The sequence below is a fragment of the Sitophilus oryzae genome, unplaced genomic scaffold (assembly GCF_002938485.1).
Source record: "Sitophilus oryzae breed Bouriz unplaced genomic scaffold, Soryzae_2.0 scaffold_1621_pilon_pilon, whole genome shotgun sequence".
NCBI lineage: Eukaryota > Metazoa > Arthropoda > Insecta > Coleoptera > Curculionidae > Sitophilus > Sitophilus oryzae.
The window spans coordinates 715,886-743,464 of NW_022146305.1; the positions used below are offsets into that span (position 1 = coordinate 715,886).

A 27,579-nucleotide genomic window follows, 5' to 3' on the forward strand; every position below is an offset into this window, starting at 1 on the left:
ATAATACAGAGAACTGAAAAAATACAGTTTTATAAAGTAAATATCAAAATATATCATAAAGATTTCGATTAAAATTGATTTTTTTTATCTCAAATGGATGACATGCCGTGTTGTCACCCGTTGGCCGTCAGCCAATCAGAGCCGGCCGACTGGACGAGTTGGTAACCTCTTCGTGTGTGCGTGTCATGTTTTTAGTTGTCAAAAATGTCTCAGGCCGGCACGAAAAAAGGGGCTGTTTCGAAAATTAACAAAAATGTAGCCATAAATAGTCTTATAGTTTTCGTAGTTTTATTATTAGCGTGGGTGGCGGGCTTCGCCTCCAGACTTTTCGCCGTTATACGGTTTGAAAGTATTATCCATGAATTCGACCCGTGGTACGTACATTTTTTTTAACTCTTCACCAAGAACTATCTTCTAATTCTATAATTTTTCACTTAAATCTTACTTACTAGTACTTCTCCTAACAAATAAACGAAACTTTAGCTTAAAATAACAGAATAATTCTATTTAGAGAACTAGTAAACAAAATATTATATGTTTCAGGTTTAACTACAGGGCCACAGCCTATATGGTAAAACATGGGTTTTACAATTTTTTAAATTGGTTCGATGAGAGAGCGTGGTACCCTCTGGGCCGTATAGTCGGGGGTACCGTTTATCCAGGCCTTATGTTAACATCGGGCAGTATACATTACATTCTGCACTTGTTACATATTAATGTACATATTAGAGATATATGCGTCTTTTTAGCTCCTATTTTTAGGTAGGTACGAAGAAAATGCCGCGTTTTGTGCTTAAGAAACGTGGTTCAGTAAAAATTACTTAATTTTAGTGCACTTTATAGATAAGATAATGTTATTTAGGTTTGTAAAGTGATAGGAAAAACATTCTCAAGTATTTTATTTGCTTTAAAGAAATCAGTAATAAAAATACTATTTTTTTTATCTTTTAGTGGTTTAACAGCTATTTCAACGTATTTTTTAACGAAAGAATTATGGTCTACTGGAGCTGGACTGTTTGCAGCCTGTTTTATAGCAATCGTACCAGGGTACATAAGTAGATCAGTAGCTGGGTCATATGATAACGAAGGCATAGCGATATTTGCCCTCCAGTTTACGTATTTTTTGTGGATTAAATCTGTGAAGACTGGGTCGGTGTTCTGGGCAGTTGCAGCATCACTTTCATATTTTTACATGGTAAGTTGTCTAAAAATGTGCTACAATATGGATATAGTATAATCCTTTATCTTTAATTTACTTCTTCATCTGTATAAAAAGACGTAGCCTTTTTTGGACTAGTGAAATGGACTCTTAAAGTTTCACGCCCTGTATATTGATGCATTTTTTAGGTGTCAGCATGGGGCGGTTACGTATTTATAATCAACCTAATACCTCTCCACGTTTTTGTCTTGCTCTTGATGGGAAGATTCTCGAACAGACTGTTCACCAGCTACACGACGTTCTACATTTTGGGCTTGGTAATGTCCATGCAGATACCGTTTGTAGGGTTCCAGCCGATCAGAACGAGCGAACACATGGCCGCTGCGGGGGTGTTCGCGCTGCTCTTCGCCGTCGCCGTTTTGAAGTACCTCCAGTCGATGCTGTCCAAGTCCGAGTTTAAATCTTTGGTCATATTCGGAGGCCTTATAGCGGCTGCGGTTGTGTTTGTAACTGTGGTTCTCTTGACGTATGCCGGGTACATAGCTCCTTGGAGTGGAAGGTAAGGAAATAAGAATAAAATGGAGAGAGAGAGAGAAATAGGGATGTTCAAATATGTCAGAACAAAAATGTACTTACATTAGCTACCAGATTTTACATAAGAATTAAGATTTGTAATAATCACCTTTTTCAAAATATTTCTAAATTAATTTTCCTCTTCATAATCGTTCAGCCATCCTGTATAATATTTAAATCAAAATCAAAATCTAGCCTTGTAGGAGTATTTCTTATATGGTTAGACGTTTATGGAGAACCGGTGGTAGGAAAAAATCCTCTAAGAATGTGCTGCCAACTATTTAGATCCTTGTAGATCGCTTCGTTCATATCGATACAGAGTGTATCGATATTTTTTATATTATAAAAGGGTTACTATACATGGTTGTTCACCACATACGACACGGAATATTGTAGCTAAACGATTAGATTTTTACAAAGTGTAAGTTTTGGGTTCGTTGAAGGACTATTAGAGCTACAATTTAAAAATATTTTTACAAGTTACAGAGTGTCCCAAATAAATAAAAAATATCAAAGTTGTATTTTTTTAAATGGAACACCCTGTATTTTATAACATTTTTAGTTTCTACGATTAAAATGAAGGTAAATTTGATTAAGGTTTATCACACTTAAACCTTACCGTTTTTGAAATATTTTCAAATTTTTGAAATTGCAGTAAAAATTTTAAGGCTTCATTTCTCCCAGAGTATCAAAGTTTTTAATACCAAATATTTACTGAAGTTTATTTATTGATCAGTTATTGTGTTGCAATAATAAAAATTTTACTACCTTATACAGAGTGTCTGTGAAAATGGTCCTGTCTATGAAATAAACGGACTATATTGACATTATTTGTATCTGTACTCTTTAAAAATTTGATACATCTTTAAAAATAATCTAAAATGTCAGTATTCCATGGGTATATTGACAAATGAGTTCTAAATTACAAGAAAAAGCATTTTCTAAGAAAACTTGAAGGGATAGGTAAAAAGTGGTATAATACAATTTGATAGACAATTAAATTGTGCATCTGATTCTCATAAAATATACAGGGTATTCCATTTAAATTAAACAAGTTATTGCCGTTTAAAGCTAGTAATTATTTAAAATAAATTTTTAGACACTCTGTATAAGGTAGTATAATTTTTATTATTGCAACACAATAACTGATCAATAAATAAACTTCAGTAAATATTTAGTATTAAAAACTTTGATACCCTCGGAGAAATGAAGCCTTAAAATTTATACTGCAATTTTACAAAATTGAAAATATTTCAAAAACGGTAAGGTTTAAGTGTAATAAACCTTAATCAAATTTACCTTTATTTTAATCGTAGAAACTAAAAATGCAATAATATACAGGGTGTTCCATTTAAAAAAATACAGCTTTGATATTTTTTATTTATTTGGGACACTCTGTATCTTGTAAAAATATTTTTAAATTTTAGCTCTAATAGTCCTTCAACGAAACCAAAACTTACAATTTGTAAAAATCTAATCGTTTAGCTACAATACTCCGTGTCGTATGTGGTGAACAACCCTGTATAGTCCTAGAAATTAATTTTGACTTTGGTTTTAAGGTTCTACTCGTTGTGGGACACTGGCTACGCAAAAATTCATATTCCTATCATCGCCTCAGTGTCTGAACATCAGCCTACAACGTGGTTCTCGTTTTTCTTCGATCTGCACGTACTAATCCCCACTTTTCCAGCTGGTCTGTGGTACTGCATCAAGAACGTCAACGACGAGAGAGTCTTTGGTGAGTTTCAAGTACCGATTCAACGATAAAATTATTGTATTATTTTTTGTAGTGATATTATACGCCCTGAGCGCTGTATATTTTGCTGGCGTGATGGTTAGGTTAATGTTAACGTTGACTCCAGTGGTGTGCATGCTAAGTGGGGTAGCGTTTTCCGTCATACTAGAATTGTTTGTGAAAGATGAGGACAGTAATTCGCATCCTGATACTGAAAACGATGAAACGTCGCATGGTGGGAAACGTCTATATGATAAGGTGAGCCTTTTAACAACTTTATTGATTTTTTTTATTTAGTATACAGGGTGTCCGGAATTAATTTGGTCATAGATTCTTGAAACAAATTAGGTGACCCGTATTTTTTATTTTTGGCAAGTGGCCCTAGAGGTGGGAATTCTAGTTCCTTGGGAGGAACTAGTTCCTTAGTTCTAGTTCCTCCAGAGGAATAGTTCCTTGAACTAGGTCTTTAGTTCACAATAGTTCCCGACTAACATTGACATCCCCCTTGCTTGCTAATGCGTTTCGTTGCCAGTCAGAATTATTCACAGTATGATCTGTATAATTTTTATAATGTACGGAGATATAACGAGACGTGTAATAGGGAAATTGGAAGAACTTTCGTTGCACATCATTAATGACACCATGCGTCGTCTTATGGAATTTGCTGGTGGTCGTATCATAATGTGCAACGAAAGTTATTTTAATTTCCCTTATAAGGAAGTTTTATTGCAGATAAAAAAATATAAAAAAGAAACTCAAATCAGAGTTTAAAAAACTATATCACAAATCAATTAGAGCAAATATTACAAAAATTTTAAAATATTCTAAAAATTCAGAATATCAACTTCGTTTTATAAGATATTTCTTAATTTTAGGGACTTAAAGTGAAACATTCCCATAAAATATTTAAAAAACAAACTAAAAATCAAAAACAATATTCACGACAATTTTCTGTTGTAATTACGCCGCGCCGGCTGTGGCAATAGACAAGGCCGAATCCATCGTCGTCGCCTTGTATTATATCTCGGATCTGTCTACTGAATAGATTCCCGTGAACTAGTCTTTTAATAGTTCCTCTATGTCCGGATCCGATAACATACGGCTGGCACTCCCCACGCCTGCCTAGCATCAATCGCGCTGGCTGATCCATACGTAAACTAGTCTTTTATTTAGTTCCTCTAGTTCCTTTAGGTCCGGATCCGATAACATACGGCATATGGCTGGCACTCCCCACTCCTGCCTAGCATCGATCGCGCTGGCCCGATTCGTACGTACGTAAACTAGTCTTTTATTTAGTTTAGTTCCTCTAGGTCCGGATCCGACAACGTGCGGCTGGCACTCCCCACTCCGGCCTACCATCTGGCTACGCGCGCTAGCCAATCCGTCGCCGTCTCATATCATTCTATATCGGTCACAGTCTCGATCCCGGAATAGGTCCTGAGGAACTAGTTCCTTTCATTCCGGGGCCGGAATAGTTCATTGGAACTAGTTCGTTCACGAACTACACACCTCTAAGTGGCCCCCCCTTTTCGGATTTACAGCCCCCTGAATTTCGCCACTAAAAAGAGTTTTTTTTAATATCTCAGGGCCCTGTTGGACGAAAATCACTAAATTTGGTACACGTTGTTTGACCATAAAATGACATTTTTTGATGCTATTACCTTTTTTTATTTTCATCAGTGGCGTCCCTACGGTATTTAAACAAAATATTATTGAAGAAAAAAATGGTACGCCACTGTTTTTTTTTAAATAAAAATTATTTTTGAAATCTACATTAAATTTAGAACAAATTTGATCTCTTGACTTTTTTTCGAACGACGCACCGTTTTCGCGTAAAAAAATAAAAACCATTTTCATACATGACTAAATCGCTAAAATTTTAATGTAAATTTTCATAAAAAAATTTAAAAAAGGCAAGTTAGGTTTTTGGACATTTTGGTTCGCACTTAGATAATAAAAACAAGACTTTTGAAAATGAAAAATTATTTCAAACTTAAGTTTGCCGTTTTAAAAATGTTGCCATTGAAATTTACGGTAAAATTTTAGCGATTTAGTCATGTATGAAAATGGTTTTTATTTTTTTACTTGAAAACGGTGCGTCGTACCAAAAAAAAAGTCAAGAGATCAAATTTGTTCTAAATTTAATGTAAATTTTAAAAATAATTTTTATTTAAAAAAAACAGTGGCGTACCATTTTTTTCTTCAATAATATTTAGTTTAAATACCGTAGGGACGCCATTGCTGAAAATAAATTAAAGTTAAAAGCATCAAAAAATGTAATTTTATGGTAAAACAACGAATACCAAATTTAGTGATTTTCGTCCAACAGGGGCCTGAGATATTAAAAAAAAATCTTTTTAGGAGCGAAATTCAGGGGGCTGTAAATCCGAAAAGGGGGGCCACTCGTCAAAAATAAAAAATACGGGTCACCTATTTTTTTTTCGAGAATCTATGACCAAATTTTGTTGCATTAATTTCCGGACACCCTGTATCTTCGAAACTGAGTATTTTAGGACATATGTACATGCATACGAAGTTTTTTACTTACCATTATAACATTACGTTATACCATTTAAACGATGTTTTTAAAAATTAAAAACAAATAATTCTGTATTTTTTTCACAATATTATAGTGTTAATAATATTCTCTTCTAGGCTGGTAAAGTACCCAAAATCATCAAGCACGAGTCGAAAGAACAAGACGCCATTGGTCCTAACCTCCGTAGTATAGCTGCGGTAGTCTTTGTTCTTTTACTGATGCTGTTCGCAGTGCATTGCACTTGGGTAACCAGCAATGCTTACTCGAGTCCCAGTATAGTACTAGCGAGCTACGGAAGCGACGGTACCAGGCAAATTTTAGACGATTTCAGGGAAGCCTACTTCTGGTTATCTCAAAATACTGCGGATGACGCTAGAGTTATGAGTTGGTAAGTTATCCTTGATTCAACAAACGTATATAGACATTTGGCAATGTCGCAGTCTTTTTCCTGAGTCTAGATATTTTAAAGTACTGCATTTACCTCCACAAAATTTTTATATACGGGGTGACGCACCTCATTCGCCTCACTTTCAATAATAACATAATAGGTAAAAAGGAATTCTGTTAAGTACATTTATTTCAAATCAGTATAGATTCTTATAGGGCCGAATATTAACGATATTTGATAATTTTAGGGTAATATTTCCACTTTATGACTAGAAAAATTAATAATAAACATTAATATTCATGTCAAAACCATACTGCACTAACAAAATACGCCTGACTACTTTTGTGACGTCAGAAATTGTTAGCTTGGACCTTTATTCAAGAAGGTTATGTCATATTTGAGATTTTCCAGTAATGAGTTATATCTGGGGTTTTTTAATTTTTATAGCTTAAAGACTCGATTTGTTTTCCTAAAAATATAATAATGAAATAAATCTAAATCATTCTTTAACTAGTAACTGAATCTGAAACCAAATATAACTGTTTCTTAGGTGGGATTACGGTTACCAAATAGCCGGGATGGCTAACAGAACTACCTTGGTGGATAATAACACTTGGAATAACAGTCACATAGCTCTGGTGGGTAAAGCAATGTCGTCCAATGAGAGCGCGGCTTACGAAATCATGACGGCGCTGGACGTGGATTATGTTCTGGTCATTTTCGGAGGTGTCATAGGATATTCCGGTGATGATATTAACAAATTCCTGTGGATGGTTCGTATCGCCGAAGGGGAGCATCCCAAAGATATCAAGGTAAGCTTAGGTTTTAGGATTTTTATTAGGTTTCATCCATAAAACTAGATAATAAGTTCATTTAATTACAATCTGTTTGTTTAATAATCATAGAGAAAGTAATAATGTAGATATAAAATAAATTTTATATGTATTATGTCTAATGGTGCGTCCAGACCTGAGGAGTCGAGAATTATTAAAAAGTGTAATAAGAGAGAATTATTAAAAAGTGTTTAAGAATTATTAAAGAAATAGAAAAACTGTAGAGAAAGTTAAGGTACACATTTTAAAATTATTATAGAGTATACAGGGTGGTTCAAAATAGTGTTACGGATATAACATGGTTTTTTAAATGTAATACCCTATTTTTTATTTTATTTTTAGATTCTGCGTAAAATTTTATAACTTTTTTTATGTATAATGCCAAGTATAATGTACCTAAAACGGTATACCCCTAAAACTAATAGTTTTTGTAATATTTCAATTTGATTAAATAAAAAATGTTAGATTTCAGTGTCGTAAAAAATTGTCAGTCATGCTATTGTTTCTGAAATTGGAGTTCTAAAATTTGTTAAGGATAGTTTTATAGGGACGAAGAAAAAGATATAGGTAAAGACATTTGAGTTACATGCTACAGTGTGTTCAACATATTATATTTATGAATTTCGACTATTTAAAATTAAATAATTTCAATTTTTTTAAATGGAACACCGTATGTATTATCATTTTTTTAATAGAATTTACAAATTTTGCATCACTGACACTTTTTACCGTACTGAAATCTAACATTTCTTTAAACAAATTGAATTATTACAAAATCTATTATTAAACGGTTTTATTTAGCTCGACCCGTACGGTATTTATTTATTTGTTTGGGTCAAAATTAGAAATTGAAATTTAAGTACCTTCCTGTTGTCAGATTGATCTGAAATTTGGTACACACCTTTAGTTCCGATGACAATACAATATAGTAAATTAATAATAAATAAACATTGTAAATCTAAGATGGCCGCCGGTACAAAATGGCGGATTTCATATTTTTCCACAACCCCCTCAATATGGGTATCAAATGAAAGGGCTACACTAGTAGAATACTGTGATTATGACAAAATTTAAAATCCAAGATGGACGTCGTTACAAAATGGCGTATTAGGTGAGGGCATGAGTAGTCGTGTCCAGAACAGTTGTGTCCAAGATTGTGTGACGTTAGAAGGACAGATAAAAAAAAATAGGTGATGAATTTGTGAAAATGTTGCGGTCCAACATTGACGTTACAAAAGGATTGGTAAATGGTGCTATATTGGTTTGGCCTCAGTTCCGTCGAACCCAAATGTACGAAACAGATGTACCATCAGTTTGGATTCACTTTGGCAGAGACGGCATACACGTTATACACCCGAAAGCCATACAGTTTCCAGCAAAATTCAATTATGGTACGGCTGAAAGAAGGATGTTACCCTTAATTTTGTCATGGGCATCCACCGTCCATAAAATGCATGACAGCACAGTCGACCATGCAGTAGTGTATTTGGGCTCAAAATTGTTTGAGGAAGGGCAAGCATACGTGGCTCTAAGTCGAGTCAAGTCTCTGGAAGGGCTATGTATTGAGGAATTAGATTGTAATAAATTATCAGGTAAAAAAACCATGTAATAATGATGCACTAAATGAATTAAATAGAATGAGGAATATTTGGTAGGCATTTCCGTTAAATACTATATTAGAAATAAAAAATCGGTAAAAAAACTTTTAAGTTAAACGGTTTTATCTTATGTGCACTGTAAACTAGAAAATAATAATAACAATTAGGTATTTTGAACTTCTAGTTCAGAAATATCTTAGTACTAGGCAGAATAGCTTTTAGGCATATTAGACTAAAATAAAAACGTGGGGCCCCTCTGAAATCCTACCTATGGCAAAGCATATCTTTATACTTTGGTAGATCATGAGCTCGGCGTTCGCTGGTGAAGCCTCCACGGCTGGTTATTGATTGTCAAAATCTCCAGTTACGATTATAGTAAGTCGATGCAATCCACACTTAGTATAGAAGAAAGTATTACAGCAATAGTTAATGGGTTAATGTTATTTCTAATTATTTTCTTACTTCGCAGCTGCCAGATGATCTTTCTACAGTTTTAACAGTTTTATTTGTCCTTTTGTTACAGGAAAGCGATTATTTTACAGAACATGGCGAATTCCGCGTAGACGCTGAAGGTTCACCAACCCTGTTAAACTGTCTGATGTATAAATTGAGTTACTACAAATTTGGAGAACTGAAGTGAGTATAGATTAGATGTTTAATTTATTTTTTTCCATAGCAACTGTTAAAATTGCCTTATATCTATCAAAAATAGTAGACAAAACAGTACTTTAACCGCAAGGGTAGATTAAATGATACTTTAACATCGAGGATAGGTTAAAAACTTTATTTCTTCACGCACGTTTTTTAATTGCTTCCATTTTTGAAAATTTTTGTGTTCCTTTTCATAAGTTATTCGGGATTTAAATGGAAGTAGTTTGGATATGGCGTTTGTCGCCTCAGCCTGAATATCTGTTGGTAATTTACTTATTTCGTTTTGAGCCATTTCTGGCTCCAATTCAATCAGCAATCGACACGAAAGAGAATTAAAAAATATTGACTCAAAACCACAAAACATCCATCCCCCTTTAGAACTTTTTCTTTAATGGCCATAAGTGGGAGTAAAAGACCAACCGCCCGAACAAACACTAGAGGCGCCACCGGTCATTAAATGGTGTAAAAATTGCAAAAATTTAATCATCTAATTTTGACACAAGGGGTCGCGCTTAACTTTTTTAATTTTATTTCGATATTCATTGTTTTCAAACTGTATTATGTGTATAGATGTTTTCTTAGTATAAAGTTGCATTATATTAATTTAAATTATATTACATACATATTTAAAATTCAAATATTATGACATATATGTCAGTTGCCGTCTAAAATGTCATCTTGATCAAATTCTTGAAAACAAAAAGTTAGCTATTGTCAGAAATAGTTAAAATCACGTTAAAATATTCAAATTTACAAGTTATAATTAGATATATTAGATATAAAACAAAAAGTGCCGTTACATTTTTCAGTTTTCGTTGTCAGCCGCGGAAGTTTCAGTGATTTTAGTGTTATCGGATATTTTTATTTATTTGTGATTGATTAAATATTGCGTTTGGATTGCAAAACTAAAAGTGGAAATTTTATTGCAATATAAGTAAGCGTTTGTCCATTTTATATTTACTTTTTTCATACCTACGACAAATATACATATATTGAAATTTAACAATTCGTTTTATTTAAAAAATGTTGGAAAACAAGCCTGTAATCCTGTAATTGACATAATTGTAATGTAATATATTCCATATAAATGTAATATATTACTTTACAATTAAAAAAATGTAAATTTAAAAAATATATTAAAATATATACAGGCATTAATTGAAATTTTTAGAGTGCGAACAAACACTAGAGGCGCTTTATTATTTACTTTCATTTGACACATGACAGATGAAGTTCTAAAGGGGGATGTTTTGTGCTCAAAACTGACAACTAAAGAGACAGCTTTATTTATTTGTCAAATTACATAGAAACCAACGCCAACCCAGCACAATATTTTTTCTACTCGTAATAAATTCCTTGAAACAATAATTTCCGAATATTTTTTAAAACGTAACTCGCTATGGAAAAAAAATATTGTTTTATACACGACGATAAAATTGCATTATCGTCTTGTATAAAAAATAACTAATTTTATTTTTCTGTAATTTAATGTTATTTATTTTTTAGGTTAGATTATCGTACCGCTAGTGGTTATGACAGGACCAGAAATGCTGTCATAGGAAATAAGGACATTCAATTGACTTATCTGGAGGAGGCTTACACAACTGAACATTGGCTAGTGAGAATATACAGGTAAGTTTGTTTTTTAAAATGTGGGTCATTTGAACTACTGCGGTTTGAATTCCTGATTTCCAAGTTTCCTCCTCAAGAAATGAGTAATAATACTTACGTTTAAGAGAGGAATTATACTTTGATTAAATAGAAGGATGGAGAGCTAGACCATTTATTGTATCAGCAACGTTCTAATTTTATTTAAAACGTATTAAAATATAAAATTAGGGCATGCTCAATAATTTGGTGGTTTTTTGGAGTCAATATTAATTTATTTTTTAAATTCAAAAATATTACCATTTATATAAAATAATTTGATGGTACATTTGAACTACTGTACATTTATACTGAATTTTCTCTAATATTTCTCTTAAGGACTTCATTACTAAATATATTGAAATAAAAAGAAGGGAATATTGATATTAAATAGCCATTTTTGTATTTTTTAGGGTTAAAAAGCCAGATGAATTTAATAGACCTAGGATACCAGTCGCAAATAGAGTTATTAAGTCTACGTTTGTTTCAAAAAAGGTAAATAAAACACAGATATTTTGTACTGAAAATATGTGCTATATGTTGCAGTTTGATATTTTTGTAGTATATTCCTTTTTTTTTGCAAAATGATACTAAAATTTATGATATAGTGTTTTTTTTTGTATTTTTAGAACTCCAAACGTAAGAAGGGCGTCATCAAGAATAAACCTGTCATAGTGAAAGGCAAAAAACCGGCAGTAAAAACACAGTAGAGTCGTCAAAGGAGATCGAAATAAGAAAGTACAATACAAAAAGAAATAAGAAAAAAACTAATATTTTGTTGTTATTGTTTATATAAAGACACTTGTTCGGAAGAAACTGAAAAAATGTACTGATTTTATGTAAAACTCTCTTAATTTTTGTTACATTATATTTGAGTGTAAGTTCACTAAAACCTCCATTTTATTTTCTTAAATATTTCAAGCATAATTTTACTTGGAACAGCATAAAGAAATCTGCAATCTCAACCAGATTATCACTTCTAACAATTGTGTTTTACTATAATTTGATTAACTAAAAATATACAGGGTGTACACCACCCTGTACAATGCTGATTTCTTTAAGCTGTTTTGGTAATGTCTTTTTTTCTAAGAAGAAACATTTTATTAATTTAAATAATTCTTTTCTGTAAAAAATAAAGTCGTTATTTTCTTCGTGTCCAAAAACTCGTGTTCATATTTAATTTTTCCTTCTATAGATAAAATCAAAATCTCACTAAATTTCGAAGTAAATAAATTGAAATGGTTGTGTTTAATTTTTTAAAAATATATATTTCTTTCATTTCGTACCTATATAATAATTCAATTTAAGTATTCATATATTTGTTCTATAGTTCACTATGTGATAGTGTCAGATAACTGGAAAATAAATAAAGATTTTTGCACTGGTTTAAGTTTTGGTGTTTTTCTTATAATTACTTATTTTTTTTATACAAAAATGATATGAATTTTCATATCAAGAATGTGACTTTGAAAAAGATATTCACCACATATTTGTAAATATTTAAAAAAAAACAAATGTTTGGAAAACTACTAGTTTTCTTGAGCATTTAATATTATTAACAAAAAATTATCACTTATAAAATAAGGTAATACAATTTTTTGAAGCACCCCGTATACTCAAGGTAATATTAAATTCTGAATTAACATTTATTTTATGTAATAATTCTCAAAACAAATAAAACCATGAACTTTTCATTAACTAGAGGCTTCTACAAATGAACTACTAGAATATAGAGGATACGAGGGTAACTTGAAAAGTTTATAACAATAAAGATACAAGACATTGCAGATTTTTTGCAATGTTTTTCAAATTTTAACGCTATTATATGTATACCTTTTACCTTTAAAGGTTTAAAAAAAGACTATATATTTTTTGTGTATCTTTTAATAATAATAAAAAAAATTTAAACACTATTCTGACTAAATTTATTTAACGGCGGCACATACCGATATTTGTTTGGTTTACTCTCACTTTCTACATTGTTCCTTAGAGGTGAATCAGTAAAATTAAACTCAGTATCCATACGGATACTGCTCAGTAATTTTACAGGCCTTACTGATCCAAAGAAATCAGTAACAGGGACTTTATCTGGATCCCTTAGGAACAAATCAGTTCTAACTCCTACAGTAGAAATACAAGCACTTTTTGGACAGACTTTCAACTAAAAAACATTCAAAGATGATTAAAAAAACTGAGGATTTTGATCAATTTATACTAACAAATTCTCCTAAAGTCCTTTTACTCTCAGGATTTACATTCTCCAGGAATTCCAGTGCATAATATGTGTATCTATCAATAATATAAACACCGATAGCTGGGTCTACGTGATGCTAAAAATAAGTTTTAAGAAATATTAACAGAAAGCTTTAAATCTGGTTAAACACTCACAGATAAAGAGTCTTCACCGACCATTGAGCTTCCCACAGCTAAAATATTAGGGGAATAAAACCTCTCGTACATGGAGGCTGCTTGGCATGTATCAATCATAAAGAATACTTCATGATACCTTTAAAATTCTACATGTAGTTAATATAAAATATATATATTCCTTGTAATACCTTTGCTTTTGCCACATTTGCTCCAAAGCGTCAGCCATTTCTTGACTAGTGATTTCCTCTGAATCTTGAAATTTTAAAAAACCATCTCCTCCATGTCCCGTTAAATATATCAAAACATTACTTCCTTCATCTGAAAGAAGTTGCTTAGATCTTGGAGTTCCAGGAGGTAGCCTCCCTGTTAGAAGCCTTACAAAATTCTCAACTGTAACCTGTATAAAATTATTAGAACTCTTTTTACATGTTATACACTTATTTTATTACTTCGTAGCCCCTGTAATCCACTTCCACGTCGTCCCCGTACACGTTAATATGCTGATTAGCGTTGTTGAATACCGTAGCGGGTCTAGGATTCCTCGAATTGCAAGCCATATCGTCTGCTATCATTAAGATAATTTGACTGTCTGGAATACCCAGTCTTTTGACACTACGGTATATAGAAAGGACATTAGCTACATGCCTGTAGTTAAACCAAAAACGGCTAGTGTCTACCAGTACTGCCCAGTTATTTGTATGGCCTTTTTTAGCGTTTTCGACGAAGGTGGGCTCCAACTGAAAAAAGAGACGGAAATGGTCTTAAATCGCTCGAAAATTGAATTAAATGTTTTTATTACTTGTACGCATACTATCCCTGGTAAGATGAGTAGAGGTAAACTAGCTAAAATTGAATAATTATAAAGAAACATCGTATTTTTATCTGAGTATTAAAACTGGCATCATCTTTTAGGTTAGAATCACTTTTGCCTGAAAATAATATGATGAGAGATTTTGTTTTTTATGATTTCGGATAAGATAAACCTATCGATCGTATATAAATCTCTTAGAATAAAAGATTTATATATGATCTTTTAGTATGATAAGTCAAATAATATTTGTTTTATATATTTTAAATGAATTATTATGGTTTATAGTGAATAATAAAGTTAGAAACGAAAAATGTTTACTTCTAACCCGTGTTCAATACATATAAATCTATTTTTTAATTTAAATGGGAGTTTGAAATAGTTCGCGGGCGCGTAGAAACGGAACCGGAAACGCCGGCCTCATTTCTGACGGGATTGCGCGGAAGTATGCGCGCAAACGCCATTTCTTGGCATTTAACGTGGTGTGTTGTGACAGTGGGTACCGGTTTCTGGCGGACGTTGCATATTTTTCGTCGTTTTTTCCATTGCCGTAAATTCATTCGAGGCGAATGTGGCACAGTTACGTTCAGCGTTTTCTTGGTGTTTCGTGCGAGCAGATACGGACCGATTTGACTACTTGAAGACCCGTCGAAAAGGTGAGCAAAAACGCCGCCTTTGTTTCGCCTAAGCAAATCGAATAACTTTTATACACGTGGACCTGAAATTTTTCATTATATTTCGTCATATTTGCATCGTTTATCGATAGATTTTACTATACACATTGAAAAGATGCAGTGATCATAGTTTCTAATGCCTGAAAACTCACGTTTTGCGTATACCCGCAGACTGTAATCCAGATTGGACGATTTTTTTTTTATCTCTAAAGTGTCATGTAATTGATTTCGATTCATAACTGCGTTGTAAGTATCGGATTTCGTATTGAATCGAATAAATTAGCCCTCGAGGCACGTTTTACCGACACGTGACTACATCCTACATTTCTTGGAGGTATTTGCAAGTTTCTCTCGGTCAAAACGGCCTAGTAACATGCACGGAACAGCGTTGCCATAGGCGACTTTATTTCCTAAAGTTTTATTTTTTACATCTCGTTCAATAAATTTCGAATAAATCAATTTAATTTTTGATATTCGAATAATTTACTTCAATTTTGTTCTGTTTATTGAATGAATTAATCATTATTCTTATTTAAAATGGATTATATAAAGTTTTTATTGATATTTCACTAAATAATTTATTTTATTGAAAACTGATAAAGTAGTTGTTGAAAATTACAGAAGCCGGGAAGCACATGTAATATTGTTCTATTTTGAGGTTATATAGTTTGTAAACATTTTTTTTCCTTCTATTTCTCGGTATTAAGTTTTTATTTATTAGCAAATGATTAAATTTTATTCTAAGTCTATGATTAAATTGGTTTGATGTATTATTACGTAATGTTATATATAAGGGGATTTTGGGGTATATCAAATCTATAAAATCGGCTGTAGACAAGTTCAAACATATCAGCATTCTGTGAGTCAAGTCTTAAATATTCATTTATTCTTCTTTCTTTTGTTAAAATTCCAAGAACAGCCAGCAGGTTGATACAAGTTTAAACCTTCTTCTGATCTCTTTTAAGTTATTGATTTTAATTTTAGTCTTTCTTCAGTTACAGCTGTTACTATAACAGACTCAACAAGGCTTTGGTTCAGAATTTGAGTGGCGTTGTTTAGGAGTTACAAGATATTTACAAGTTAGAAGGAAGAATAATATACTGAGATGTCTTCTGGTGTGAGCACCTGTTACAAATGTAACAAGCCGGGACACTTTGCCAGGGAATGTTCCCAGCCTGGTCGTGATTCAGGAGGTAATGTATTTTTTTGTTTACCTTAAAGATATTTATAGTCAAAACTTGATAAAACAAACAACTTTTTACAAAAAAATTTTATTTTAAAAAATTAATGTTCAAAATGGTGACAATGTTTTGAAGAAAAGGATCACTATGTAAAGTTTGGTAGGTACATTGTTTGAATAAATCCAGAGGTAGTAACTGAATAAAAATTATATTATTATAATGCTGATAATAATATAACTTATAATTTCTGAAAATATACCTATAGTAATAAATTTTGAAAATTAAAAAAAAATTAGATCTAATTATTTAGTATTTGTATTATTTAAGTGATATTGTTTACATTTACTCAAAACACTTTTTAGAATTAAAAAATAGAAGATAAATAAGTAAGGTAGTAGAATACATTTGGAGGACTGTTGTTTTTATTGTGAGTGAATTAGGTATGCTATCTATATCTAGGAATGTTTAATGTTTTTGTTTGGCAATCCAACTGTATTTGATAAGGAACCTAAACATAACTACATAAACAAGCACTTTTAAATGTTAACTTTGCTATTCGTTTTGAGACTGTCATTTTAACTCATAAGTAAATTGTATTTTCTGTCATCTCTTGAAATACTCCTTGACATGTTGGACAGACTTTATTTACCTCTTGCTGATTGTATAATAAAAGGGTAAATTGGTTTCGAAATCTATATCTACAGGGTGTTTCAAAACAAATGCGAAAAACTTCAGGGGGTGATTCCTTGTTCAAAATAAAGGGTAGTTTGCTTTATAAAAGTTGGGTCAAAAGTCAACCATTAGGGAGATATCGCGGTACAAAGATGGCGGAAAAATAATGTTTTTATTTTTTATCTTGAAAACGAAAGGAGATAGACTAATGAAATTTTACGGAAGCATTACTGTTATGAAAACACACTTTCTGGTAATTTTTTCACTTTTTTAAAACGAGTGGAAGGGGTTGAAATAAACTACCCCTATCATTCTTGTTAATGACTTTTAAAGAAAAATCTTATCAAACACATGCAAAAGAAATTAATTTTGATAGTTTAGTTTATTTAGAAACTCTTTTATCTCTTGTGTTTTTTTGATAAAACTCACCGATTTGAAATTAAAAAATAAAGTGTAAAGCATTACATGTCAGGACAAAAAACATTTTTAGATAAAGAATCTAGTGGGCAGCTGTAATTTTTTTAGGAAAAAATCTAGTCGGCCGCTGTCACTTTTTAGGATGTTTCTATTATTGTTTTATTTGACATTACCCTACTGCAATACGTTATTATCTAGATTATTATTATTATCATTATTATCACTAGATTCTTAATCTAAAAATATTTTAGTCCTGACATGTAATGCTTTACATTTTATTTTTTAATTTCAAATCGGTGAGTTTTATAAAAAAAATACAAGAGATAAAAAAGTTTCTAAACAAACTAAACTATCCAAATTATTTTTTTTGCATGTGTTTGATAAGATTTTTCTTTAAATTTTGTTAACAAGAATGATAGGGTTAGTTTATTTCAACCCCTTCCACTCATTTTAAAAAAGTGAACAAATTACCAGAAAGTATTTGATATTGATTATTTTTCAATTTCATAACAGTAATGCTTCCATAGTCTATCTCTTTTCGTTCTCAAGATAAAAAATAAAAACATTATTTTTTCGCCATCTTTGTACCGCGATATCTCCCTAATGGTTGATTTTTGACCCAACGTTTATAAAGCAAACTACCCTTTATTTTGAACAAGGAATCACCCCTAAAGTTTTTCGCATTTGTTTTGAAACACCCTGTATACTATTAATATGAAAAACTTCTAATATTTTTGGTATTTAAGTAAGAGTAGCCTTTATTTTATTTTATTTTATGTTTTTTTTTGTCGTTAGGTGGCTACGGAGGTGGCGGTTACAATAGGGGCCGCGACAAGTGTCACAAGTGCAACAAAGTGGGCCACTACGCCCGCGACTGCAAGGAGGAGCAGGCTAGATGCTACCGCTGCTACGGAGAGGGGCACTTTGCTAAGGACTGTCTGCAGAGTCCGGATATGCCCTCTTGCTACAACTGTAGAAAGACTGGTCAGTATATTCTTTCTTACATGATATAATGTTATATCTTGATTATTCCGTGTAATGGGAAAAAAAACGGCGTCAAATACGGCAAGGGAGTGACAATCGATAATTATTCCAAAAGTGTTAGGAACTATAATTTGTGAAAATTCTAAAAGTACAAATAAAAAAGTAAATATTTTAATATCTTCAGAAGGTCCAACTTGTATTATAATTTATTATTCCAGCTAAAAAAGCTTGTTAGATGAGTTCAACTACGGTATTTAATCACTGGTTTTGCTAGTGGGGTCATAATTGGGGCTATTTTGGCTATAAGGAAATTTTTCAAAGGTACATACTTATAGTTTTAAAAGATGTTCATAAAATATGTAATCACTAGTTGATTAAAAAAATACTATTAATATTGCAAATTATATTTTATTCTCTCATAGTATGTCTATTTAATTTTTTGATCATGTAATGAGCACTTTGTTTACTCACTTGTTTCGTCAAACTGCTTGAATCCATTTTTGCTTTTGATCAAATCGGTGTGATCGAAAGTTCTCCCGAAGTTTTGATCGAAACTATGAATCTATAAAATGTTGTTTCAGGACAGTTGAATATCTGGGAAAGAAAGAATATTCTATGGGTATAGTGATAAATGAGGTCTAAATTATAAGAAAAAGAGACGGGTAAAAATGGTATAATACAATTCGATAGACAATTACATTATGCATCTGATTCACGTAAAATATATAGGGGGTACCATTTAAATTAAACAAGTTATTGCCGTTTAAAGCTTGTAATTGTTTAATATAAATTTGTGGACACTCTGTGTAAGGTAGTAAAATTTTTATTATTGCAACACAATATCTGATCGATAAATAATCTTCAGTAAATATTTAGTATTAAAAACTTTGATACCCTTGGAGAAATGAAGCCTTAAAATTTTTACTGCAATTTCAAAAATTTGAAAATATTTCAAAAACGGTAAGGTTTAAGTGTGATAAACCTTAATCAAATTTACCTTTATTTTAATCGTAGAATCTAAAAATAGAATGTGTTCCATTGAGTTGAGTGTTCCATTTAAAAAAATACAACTAATATTTTTTACTTATTTGTGACACTCTGTATCTTGTAAAAATATTTTTAAATTGTAGCACTAATAGTCCTTCAACGAACCCAAAACTTACAATTTGTAAAAATCTAATTGTTTAGCCACAATACTCCGTGTCGTATGTGGTGAACAATCCTGTATACCGGGTGCGTCTCAACAGTGGCTCACCCCTATAACTTTTTTATTTTTTCAGATAAAACAACGATATTTGGTCTGTTAGCATATGACATAAATTGAGATTGATTGACGTATTCAGTTGTTTTCGGTCACTTCCGGTTTCACCGGAAATGACTACAACTTTTGATTTTTAAATGGCACCCTCGGTCTTTTTTTACTTTATTCGATAGACAATGACACACTGAATCGAATGATATATCATATGTCAATTTTTTAAAAATCAAAAGTTGTAGTCATTTCCGGTGAAACCGGAAGTGACCGAAAACAATTAAATACGTCAATCAATCCCAATTTATGTCATATACTAACATACCAAATATCATTGTTTTATCTGAAAAAATAGAAAAGTTATAGGGGTGAGCCACTTTTGAGCGCACCCGGTATACACTACAAACAAATCTTCTCTCTGACCTTTTCACTTACAATATTATTATTTGTTCGCAGGTCATATTGCTCGCAACTGCCCCGAGGGCAGCAGCAACAACGACACCTGTCACAACTGTCAGCGGTCGGGCCACATCGCCCGCAACTGTCCGGAGAACTCCAAGTCGTGCTACTTGTGCCACAAGTCCGGCCACCTGAAGCGAGACTGTCCCGAGAACTCGGACTACGGGAACTAGTGACCCCCCTGCGCAGTCCCGCTACGGCGCCGGCGCAGCAGCAGCTCCCCCCATCATCTTCTTATATCTCTTAATAATTTAAGTTCTATACTAGCAGAGCGGCCGTCGGGTCTAGGGGGCGGAGCCCCGGGGTGTAGGGGCCCACCACCACCGCCACAATACGCGCCCACTTATAATCAATCATCTTTTACTTTATATAATTCTATAATATGGTCGGTAGGGAAACGTGTGTGTGTCTTACTTTCAGAGCGAACTAGGGATGTCGCGAAAAGTCGATATTTTTAGTATCGATATGTAGGGATGTCGCGAAGTATCGATGTTTATCTTGTAGTATGTTAAGGCAGTCGGACATTTAGGTAATATTTTGGAAAACTTGTTTAAATTGTGGTTTACTAGTTTTTTTTTTTCATTAAACATCGAAACTATATATTTTTTTATATTGTTTGAATGTTTATAACGGATACATAAAAAACCGACTGAAGTATTTTAATTTTTTTTTATATTGCACGGCACTTATTATTATTATGTCAGTTTTACTATTATGACATTTAAAGGGAAAAATTGACAATTTCAATCTTATCTTTACTAAAAATATTGCCTAAAATATTGATATATTTAAGAAAATAATGCGATATCGATATTTTGAAATTTCGATATATTTACACATCCCAAAGGCCAGCGAAAAAAATAAAATAAAAAAAGGACATTTTTAGACGGTTTTTCTTTTTCTTGTAATCGACCCTACAATTATTATATTATTCACCGAAGCTTACAGATATGAAAATAATGAATACAACGCGGTAAAGAGAAAACGTGAATTTAATTCAACATTTTACCTGGCAAAAATTCAAAGATCCATTTCTAAAGTAGTTTGTTAAAACGCTTCAATATTGATCATTTTCATCGGTGAAAATGTTGAATTCAATTAAATTTAACATTTTACTTAAAGATTGAATTTTAAAGTAATTTGCTACGTGTAACAAATTAATATTTGTTAACATAGAAGAAACAAGGCTTTAATTATTTTTTTTATAATTTTTGGTGGTGAAAACGTCGAATGTAGTTAAATTCAACAACGTTGAATTTAGTTAAATTCAACATTTGATATTATATATATTGGCAAAAATTCAAAGATCGGCTTGTTAACATAGAAGAAAAAATGTTTGAATATTGATAATTTTTGACGGTTAAAATGTTGAATTATGTTAATTTTATGGGAGAGATAGCAGAATGGTACAAAATAAATAAAAACGTAAAACATAAGGCGTCCTTAAGCGAAAGTTATCGATAACAAGAGGCTCTATATATATTTTTGTAGTGTTTATTGAGAAATTCTAGAGTTCCAATAGTTTAAACGGAAGGAGAGATGGTTAAAACGGTGTCTAACAAACAAAAAAAAACTGGACGACGAGAAATCGGTTGTTAAAGCTTACAAAAATTTATTTTTTAATGGAAGTTGTGTACTACTTACTGTTTTTCTGTTGAGAGAAAAGAGGCAAAATTCAACGCGAATTTCGGTTATTTTTCAGTCTTGTTCCTATTATTATGTACGATTTTTTTAAGGAAAAAGAATGAGTGTCGCAAAGGCCGAGACGAGAGAAAACAACGGGATTTGTACTTAAACCAAGGACTTGCGAAACACGCATTTCTTTTTTCTTCGCTTTGATTTCATTACCATAAAATATTTATATACTGTAGTATAAAAAATATGCTAAAAAAACGTTTGAGCTGGAATGTATTTTTAATAAAGGTGGTGATATGGAGTATCTTTATTATTTCAACTGATTTCAACCTTTTGCAAACTATCCTGGCTAATTTTTAACTCTATGATCCTCACAGTTATTGTTAATTTTGTTTCCTGATCAAAATACATACGAAGATTATTATTTAATGTACCATACGATTGAAAAAAAAACGGTGGCAGGGATGGCTTGGAAATTAAGTTAGCTGTGAGTTTGTATGCAAAGTTATGTGGGGAATATCGTCAATTAACTTCCAAGCCAACTGGACGCCGTTCTTTTTTCGATCATAGGCATATAAGGGGTCTAATATCAAAAATATTGACTATGAAAAATGTTTAGCGACGTATAGTAAGAGACTATTCAAATATGAAATAGGAATAAGGACAATAAAGAAGCTACTTTCCTACAGAGGTAAGTGTCTCCAATATTTTAAGTTAGGGTGGGGTGTGGGTTATTCTGTTATTCTGCTGCTTTTTAGTTAAAACAATTCACTAAAGAATATCCTGTATTCCTTCGTTTTTAAAAATGAAATAAATATGTTTAATTTTTTCCATTAATTCTTTAATTTTTAAAATTGAATTTGAAATCATTTCCTGTCGACCACAGATTTACGTGAAATGATCGCCATATTAGTGATTTCTCTTCTGTGGTAACGGATCATATATAAAAGTTGGGCCCGTTGCCGGAAATAGGGCATATTTTGACGTTTGTCAGTTTGACCGCCATAAACAGACCTGTCAGAAAGCACGCCAGTTGAAAACTTCGCCGCTTTTAGCGACTATATTTCAGTTTTTATTTGTTAATTCCTTGGTGGTTCGGTAAAAATAGCGAAATAAAGGTATTCTACGTGAACCGTGTTAAAAATAGTGCCGGGGTTTAGTGTTTTTTCGCTCCGCGACTTAAAAATATAACGGCGTCATGCCGACTATTCAGTGACATTCAATAATAACGCGCTGCATTTTCAACTTTATGCCTTATTAGACTTTATTAGATTATCTGGAAATTAAATACATTCTAAACTCGCTTCGCCGGCGTACTTTTTAAAAGCGCGACGCGCTTTTTTAAGCTTTTTCTAGCATCGTTACGTAAAATTGTGATCAGTGAGTTTTGACGTTTGTCAAAGAAGCAAAGATGAAAGCACGTAAGTACCATTCTTATTACTTGATGTCCTGTGACTATTTTCTCGAATTAAGTTTATTTTAAACCACCTTTCATAATAATAGAGAGTAATATTGAGTGAGAGCTTCTTGAAACCTAATTTGGAATTGTTTAGCGGGCTGTCAGATCAAACCACGAGGTCCGCCATACCAACGAATGTCATCGAAACGTCAAAATTAAACGTGTTTTCGTTGTTTTTGTTTTGATTTGAAATTCAAACTTTTCGAATGAGATTGTTGTTTTTACCGGTAAAAATCTTATAAATTAACTTTTTATATTCAATACCCTTAAAAAATAGTAATTTAATATGGCGTACGTGATTTACTATTATTTATTTTTTATTTAGGAATAAGTTATGCAATAATAGATAAAAATTCGGTAAACACTCTTACATAATGCACATTTTAGGTCAAATTACGTATATTTTTTGACGCTTATCGTCTCAGAACTGTTTCCGTAAACATTTTATTGTTTTTGTATAGGTCAGGAAAGATTCAAGTCATCTTCCAGCACGGATGAAGTTGATTCGGCTTCAGATCACGATGACCATCACATTCAGCCCATTCAGATTGGTAGGCACATTTCCAAGCCATCGAACATGGACCACGAGTCACAGGAAATCGATGAAATGGCTGATATTCATGAAGAAATTAGCCACGAATTGACCACAATAGATGAATTGGGAGAGATGCACTTGATGTCTGTGGTTACTCCAGTAAGAAAACGCAGAGGAAATCTACCCAAACACTCTGTAAAGATTTTAAAAAGATGGTTATATGAGCACAGGTAGGAAAATTTTTGTTTTCTTAAAATTCCACTGTCCATAAAGTCAAACAAACCCAATATTCTTTTAAATACTAATTTTTTTCTTGAAGGTACAATGCATATCCATCAGACGCAGAAAAGGTGACTTTGTCAAAAGAAGCCAATTTGACAGTGTTGCAAGTTTGTAACTGGTTTATAAATGCCAGAAGAAGAATTTTGCCTGAGATGATACGCAGAGAAGGCCACGATCCTTTGCATTACACCATATCAAGAAGGGGTAAAAAACTGACTGGCCTAGGAGGAGAAAATGGCAGGTAAGATGTATAGTCTGTCTATTGAGAGAATTCAGATTTTGTTAGCAAAAAGCAAACAAAAAGGAGACGTTAACTTAAAATCCTTTACATTATAATATTATTTATATTTTAAAATGCAATTAATTTTCAGAAATTGGCCGGACGATATGGAGAGCATAGGCAGCAAAAGAGTGAGGTTAGATCACGATTACGAGGACTGCATGACTTTGATGTACAAATCGGAAGAAGACAGCCCTACGGAGGAGTATGAGAGCTCCAGCCCTAGCGAGGAGGAAAAATTCAATCCGTGGGAAACAGTTATACGGTATGGAGTTGCCAAAGAAGTCGTCCATCCAGCTGTTAGAGAGTAATAATTTTTTTTAAGTTATTTTAAGTTTAAGTTTTTTATTGCTTTTATTTCTTACTGGAAATGACGATAGATTACATTTCTCATATAAAATGATAGCAATCTTCTATCATTTTTTGATAGAAGTTTGCAAACTAGTTAGATAGTTTTCTTTTTTCTAAAAAACCCAGTCTTTACGTAATCATTGTCTAGCAATATGATTGAAAATGTGTAATAAGCAATATCATTGGGAATTTGAAGTAAAAAAATATTTTCTAAGTACTTTTTTTAACTAAAAAATATATAAGTTGGTTAAAACAGAAGATTTTAGAAAAAAAATTAGTTTTTTAATTTTTTTCATATTGTTCACTTCAAAAAATTCTAAAAAATTCCTGAGTGTAAAGGAGTACAAAAGATAAGCTTGATAAAAAATTCGCGCAAATAGGGCTATAAATAACAAAAACATAACGCTTTAAATTTGAACAAAAATTTCTCTGTTGCGTTTTTTTTGCATCTGTCTGTATAAATAACTGTTTTTTTTTTGTAGCGATGAAAGTTTAATACACGCCGAAGGAACGAAATGTCCCCCAACCAAAGCCCAACTGAAGGAATACTCCAGCGATATGCCCCAAGTCGTCAAGTCGAATAAGAACCAGGACACGAGTTCAGTGCCAAGCGAGAAAGAAGATATGTTCAACTGTTTCTATCTCCTGGTCGAGACGGCGGTCGCAGTGAGGCAGAAAGAGATAGAGAACAGCGTGGCTATTAACACGTAACCGTGAAAGTGATACAAGGACAGAATACTACTGAACAGCAGTGATGTCAGGTTGTGTAAAGTTTCACAAAATGGGGTTTTTAGTCGTGGTTCGAAATGTGTACAAGTAGCTTTTGGTTAGATTTTTTAATACATATCACAGATATAAAATGTATTTTTTTTATTTGCACCTAAATTTTCAGTTAAATTTTCGAAATTACGAAGAATAATTGCGTTATTTGTAGATGTTTTGAACGTTGAAGTGTCTTTTGGGGCTGTAAGGGTTATAAGGGAAGCTGTGCTAACCGATATATATTTTGTAAATATCGATAATTTAGCGTTCACTTAGTTTTTTAATGAATTCACTACCGACAGTGCCTTAAAGTGAGAAAAACTCTAGATCTTATATTTGTTTAAAAATATTTGTTTTTGTAATGATAAACTAATGGTGTTCGTTTAGAAATCAACTAATTCATATTAAAAAATACAGTGCAACCTCTTTAATTGCAGCAGGTAATTGTAACTGACCATTTCCGATTAGCTAATACTTATACAGGGTGTTTTAAAAAACATGTAAAAACAACACGTAAAAATAAGATTTATTTTAATTATTAACTATAGAGTATTAAAATCTCAATATATTCTTTCGATTTATTATAATTTTCTTCCAAGTATTTTTAGGGATTCGAATGAAATTTTGAGGGTAAAAGTTACTATAAGTGCTACATATTTTAATGCTGAAAGAGTGGAGATAAATTCATCAGGGACGTGCATATGGGTTATCACTGGAATATTTTTCAAAAAAAACATGTGCGCCACTGACTTTTCTTTTGATATGAAAACTGTGTATAAAACTAGTGGTGTTAGTTTAGAAATCAACTAATTCATATTAAAAAATACAGTGCAACCTAAAAAAAAATATAATATAATATATCACAATTAATAAAATTGAAATAAAAATAAAATTAATCAATTATATATTTTACCTAATTTATTATTAAATATTATTACAATTAGTCCAGCCTACAGGAAGTTCAAATAAAAAATAATGGTATTTAAGATAATTAAAAAAAACTAATTTTAAAAAGTTTTAACATCCTGTAACACTAAAATTGCATTTCCATACCCATGTTTATAAGAACTTTTTTTCATATTTTTTGATGAGTAATCAATAAATACTTACTAAAATTTTCGCAAGTTAATGATATTAATTTTTTTTAAAGGTTTCTATTAGACTTGGATCAAAGCAAATTAATAAAATTGCGTTTAGCTCATCAAGGAGGCCGAAGTCGACAAAATATCCAGAGACAAATTTTAGTCAATTAAACTGCTTACACTATTTTGCTAAGAAGAGAAAAAAAAAAGTCAGTAGCGGACATGCCTTTTTTTAGAAAAATATTCTAGTGATAACTCATATGCACGTTCCTGGTGAATATGTCGACACTTTTTAAGCATTAAAATATGTCGCATTTATAATAACTTTTACCCTAAAAATTTTCATTCAAAACTCTAAAAGTAATTGGAAGAAAATTATAATAAATCCAAAAAAATATTAAGAAGGATGGATATTAAAAATTATTTTTCCGGCGCCCCAAAAAATCCTTCATTTTGACGAGAATCGGGGATTTTTTTTGTTTTAAACAAAAATAAGGCGTCGGCACTGCCAACTGAAATTGTCTTTTAATTAGCCACTTCAATTGGCCGTCGGCAGGTGTTTAAAACCAAAAAAAAAAATTCCCTGTAGTTTTTCGTCAAAAAAAAAAAGGATTTTTTGGGGCGAAATAATTTTCAACAACCACCCCAATATACATAGGGTGCGCAAAAAAAAATCTTTTTAGTTTATCTTGAAAATATCGTTCGGGATGATGAAAAAAATTTGAAATATTTGTATCATACATGATCATACCATAAGTTTATCATTACAAAAATATATTCTACTGATTTTAGCAATTAATTTTTAAATTTTTTTTTATAAAACTCAAAATATTTACATTAAAGTTCAAAAGGTATTAAAAAAAGCTCAAAAAATGGCAGCAATACATTTTATATTTTTTTGTCTCTCTATTTTTTATGAAAACAATAATTGAATATGCTTTTTATTTTCTCAGTAGATTATAGCATTTTTCGGGTAAAATATTATGATTTATCATATTTTTTCAGATCCGTGCTGATCTGGTTAAGCATTTAGTAGGATAAAGGTCATGTACGGTGTTAGCATTTTATTTGGTCCCGATTTTAACATGTTTTTTTTTTATTTTTGAACTATGTAGAACGTTTGGTAAAAAATTAAAGTTAAAAATTAAAATTAGTTTTCAAATGGGACACCCTGTATGTTAGAAGTGTGTTAAATAACACATTTTTTAGATTTCAAAAGTATATTTTAGTATGTATATTGATGTATTTTTATT

General features: G+C 31.8%; 4 protein-coding genes across 5 annotated transcripts; 3 read left to right on the forward strand and 1 right to left on the reverse strand.

Moving 5' to 3' along the window:
• Window positions 1–115: 115 nt before the first annotated feature.
• LOC115880314 (dolichyl-diphosphooligosaccharide--protein glycosyltransferase subunit STT3B) lies at window positions 116–12,141 on the forward strand. The gene is made up of 12 exons (XM_030897506.1): window positions 116–374; window positions 544–762; window positions 952–1,195; window positions 1,348–1,718; window positions 3,292–3,470; window positions 3,523–3,725; window positions 6,123–6,394; window positions 6,945–7,206; window positions 9,349–9,461; window positions 10,983–11,108; window positions 11,537–11,618; window positions 11,753–12,141. Exons 1-12 carry the CDS (start codon window positions 205–207, stop codon window positions 11,831–11,833), a joined length of 2,322 nt encoding a protein of 773 aa, XP_030753366.1. The 5' UTR covers window positions 116–204; the 3' UTR covers window positions 11,834–12,141.
• An 848-nt stretch (window positions 12,142–12,989) lies between these two features.
• On the reverse strand, window positions 12,990–14,429 carry LOC115880350 (putative GPI-anchor transamidase). The gene is made up of 6 exons (XM_030897558.1): window positions 14,293–14,429; window positions 13,943–14,230; window positions 13,682–13,890; window positions 13,512–13,629; window positions 13,343–13,453; window positions 12,990–13,284 (listed from the first exon to the last, which is right to left on the reverse strand). Exons 1-6 carry the CDS (start codon window positions 14,362–14,364, stop codon window positions 13,027–13,029), a joined length of 1,056 nt encoding a protein of 351 aa, XP_030753418.1. The 5' UTR covers window positions 14,365–14,429; the 3' UTR covers window positions 12,990–13,026.
• Window positions 14,430–14,751: 322 nt separating this feature from the next.
• Window positions 14,752–21,876, forward strand: LOC115880374 (CCHC-type zinc finger protein CG3800-like). 2 transcript variants are annotated; one of them, XM_030897586.1, is made up of 4 exons: window positions 14,752–14,957; window positions 15,971–16,168; window positions 18,041–18,229; window positions 19,938–21,876. In XM_030897586.1, the coding sequence occupies exons 2-4, from the start codon at window positions 16,081–16,083 to the stop codon at window positions 20,111–20,113; spliced, it is 453 nt and encodes a 150-aa protein (XP_030753446.1). In that variant the 5' UTR covers window positions 14,752–14,957; window positions 15,971–16,080; the 3' UTR covers window positions 20,114–21,876. The 2 variants fall into 2 exon arrangements, with proteins under 2 accessions (XP_030753446.1, XP_030753447.1); XM_030897587.1 differs by lacking the exon at window positions 14,752–14,957 and adding an exon at window positions 15,028–15,221.
• Window positions 21,877–22,584: 708 nt separating this feature from the next.
• On the forward strand, window positions 22,585–25,862 carry LOC115880353 (iroquois-class homeodomain protein irx-3-like). Its single transcript, XM_030897561.1, has 5 exons — window positions 22,585–22,996; window positions 23,496–23,799; window positions 23,889–24,092; window positions 24,223–24,438; window positions 24,965–25,862. Exons 1-5 carry the CDS (start codon window positions 22,987–22,989, stop codon window positions 25,191–25,193), a joined length of 963 nt encoding a protein of 320 aa, XP_030753421.1. The 5' UTR covers window positions 22,585–22,986; the 3' UTR covers window positions 25,194–25,862.
• The last annotated feature ends 1,717 nt before the right edge of the window (window positions 25,863–27,579 follow it).

Excerpts from the sequence above, each read along its gene's own strand:
- LOC115880350 (XM_030897558.1), bottom strand. The coding sequence starts at position 14,364 with ATGTTTCTTTATAATTATTCAATTTTAGCTAGTTTACCTCTACTCATC. Across the intron at positions 13,630-13,681 it reads CAAATGTGGCAAAAGCAAAG|GTATCATGAAGTATTCTTTA; the intron begins GTATTACAAGGA and ends AGAATTTTAAAG. Across the intron at positions 13,454-13,511 it reads TCGGTGAAGACTCTTTATCT|CATCACGTAGACCCAGCTAT; the intron begins GTGAGTGTTTAA and ends ACTTATTTTTAG.
- LOC115880314 (XM_030897506.1), top strand. The coding sequence starts at position 205 with ATGTCTCAGGCCGGCACGAAAAAAGGGGCTGTTTCGAAAATTAACAAA. Across the intron at positions 375-543 it reads ATCCATGAATTCGACCCGTG|GTTTAACTACAGGGCCACAG; the intron begins GTACGTACATTT and ends TATATGTTTCAG. Across the intron at positions 3,471-3,522 it reads CAACGACGAGAGAGTCTTTG|TGATATTATACGCCCTGAGC; the intron begins GTGAGTTTCAAG and ends TATTTTTTGTAG.
- LOC115880353 (XM_030897561.1), top strand. Across the intron at positions 23,800-23,888 it reads AGATGGTTATATGAGCACAG|GTACAATGCATATCCATCAG; the intron begins GTAGGAAAATTT and ends TTTTTCTTGAAG. Across the intron at positions 24,439-24,964 it reads GTCCATCCAGCTGTTAGAGA|CGATGAAAGTTTAATACACG; the intron begins GTAATAATTTTT and ends TTTTTTTTGTAG.
- LOC115880374 (XM_030897586.1), top strand. The coding sequence starts at position 16,081 with ATGTCTTCTGGTGTGAGCACCTGTTACAAATGTAACAAGCCGGGACAC. Across the intron at positions 16,169-18,040 it reads GCCTGGTCGTGATTCAGGAG|GTGGCTACGGAGGTGGCGGT; the intron begins GTAATGTATTTT and ends TTTTGTCGTTAG. Across the intron at positions 18,230-19,937 it reads CTACAACTGTAGAAAGACTG|GTCATATTGCTCGCAACTGC; the intron begins GTCAGTATATTC and ends ATTTGTTCGCAG.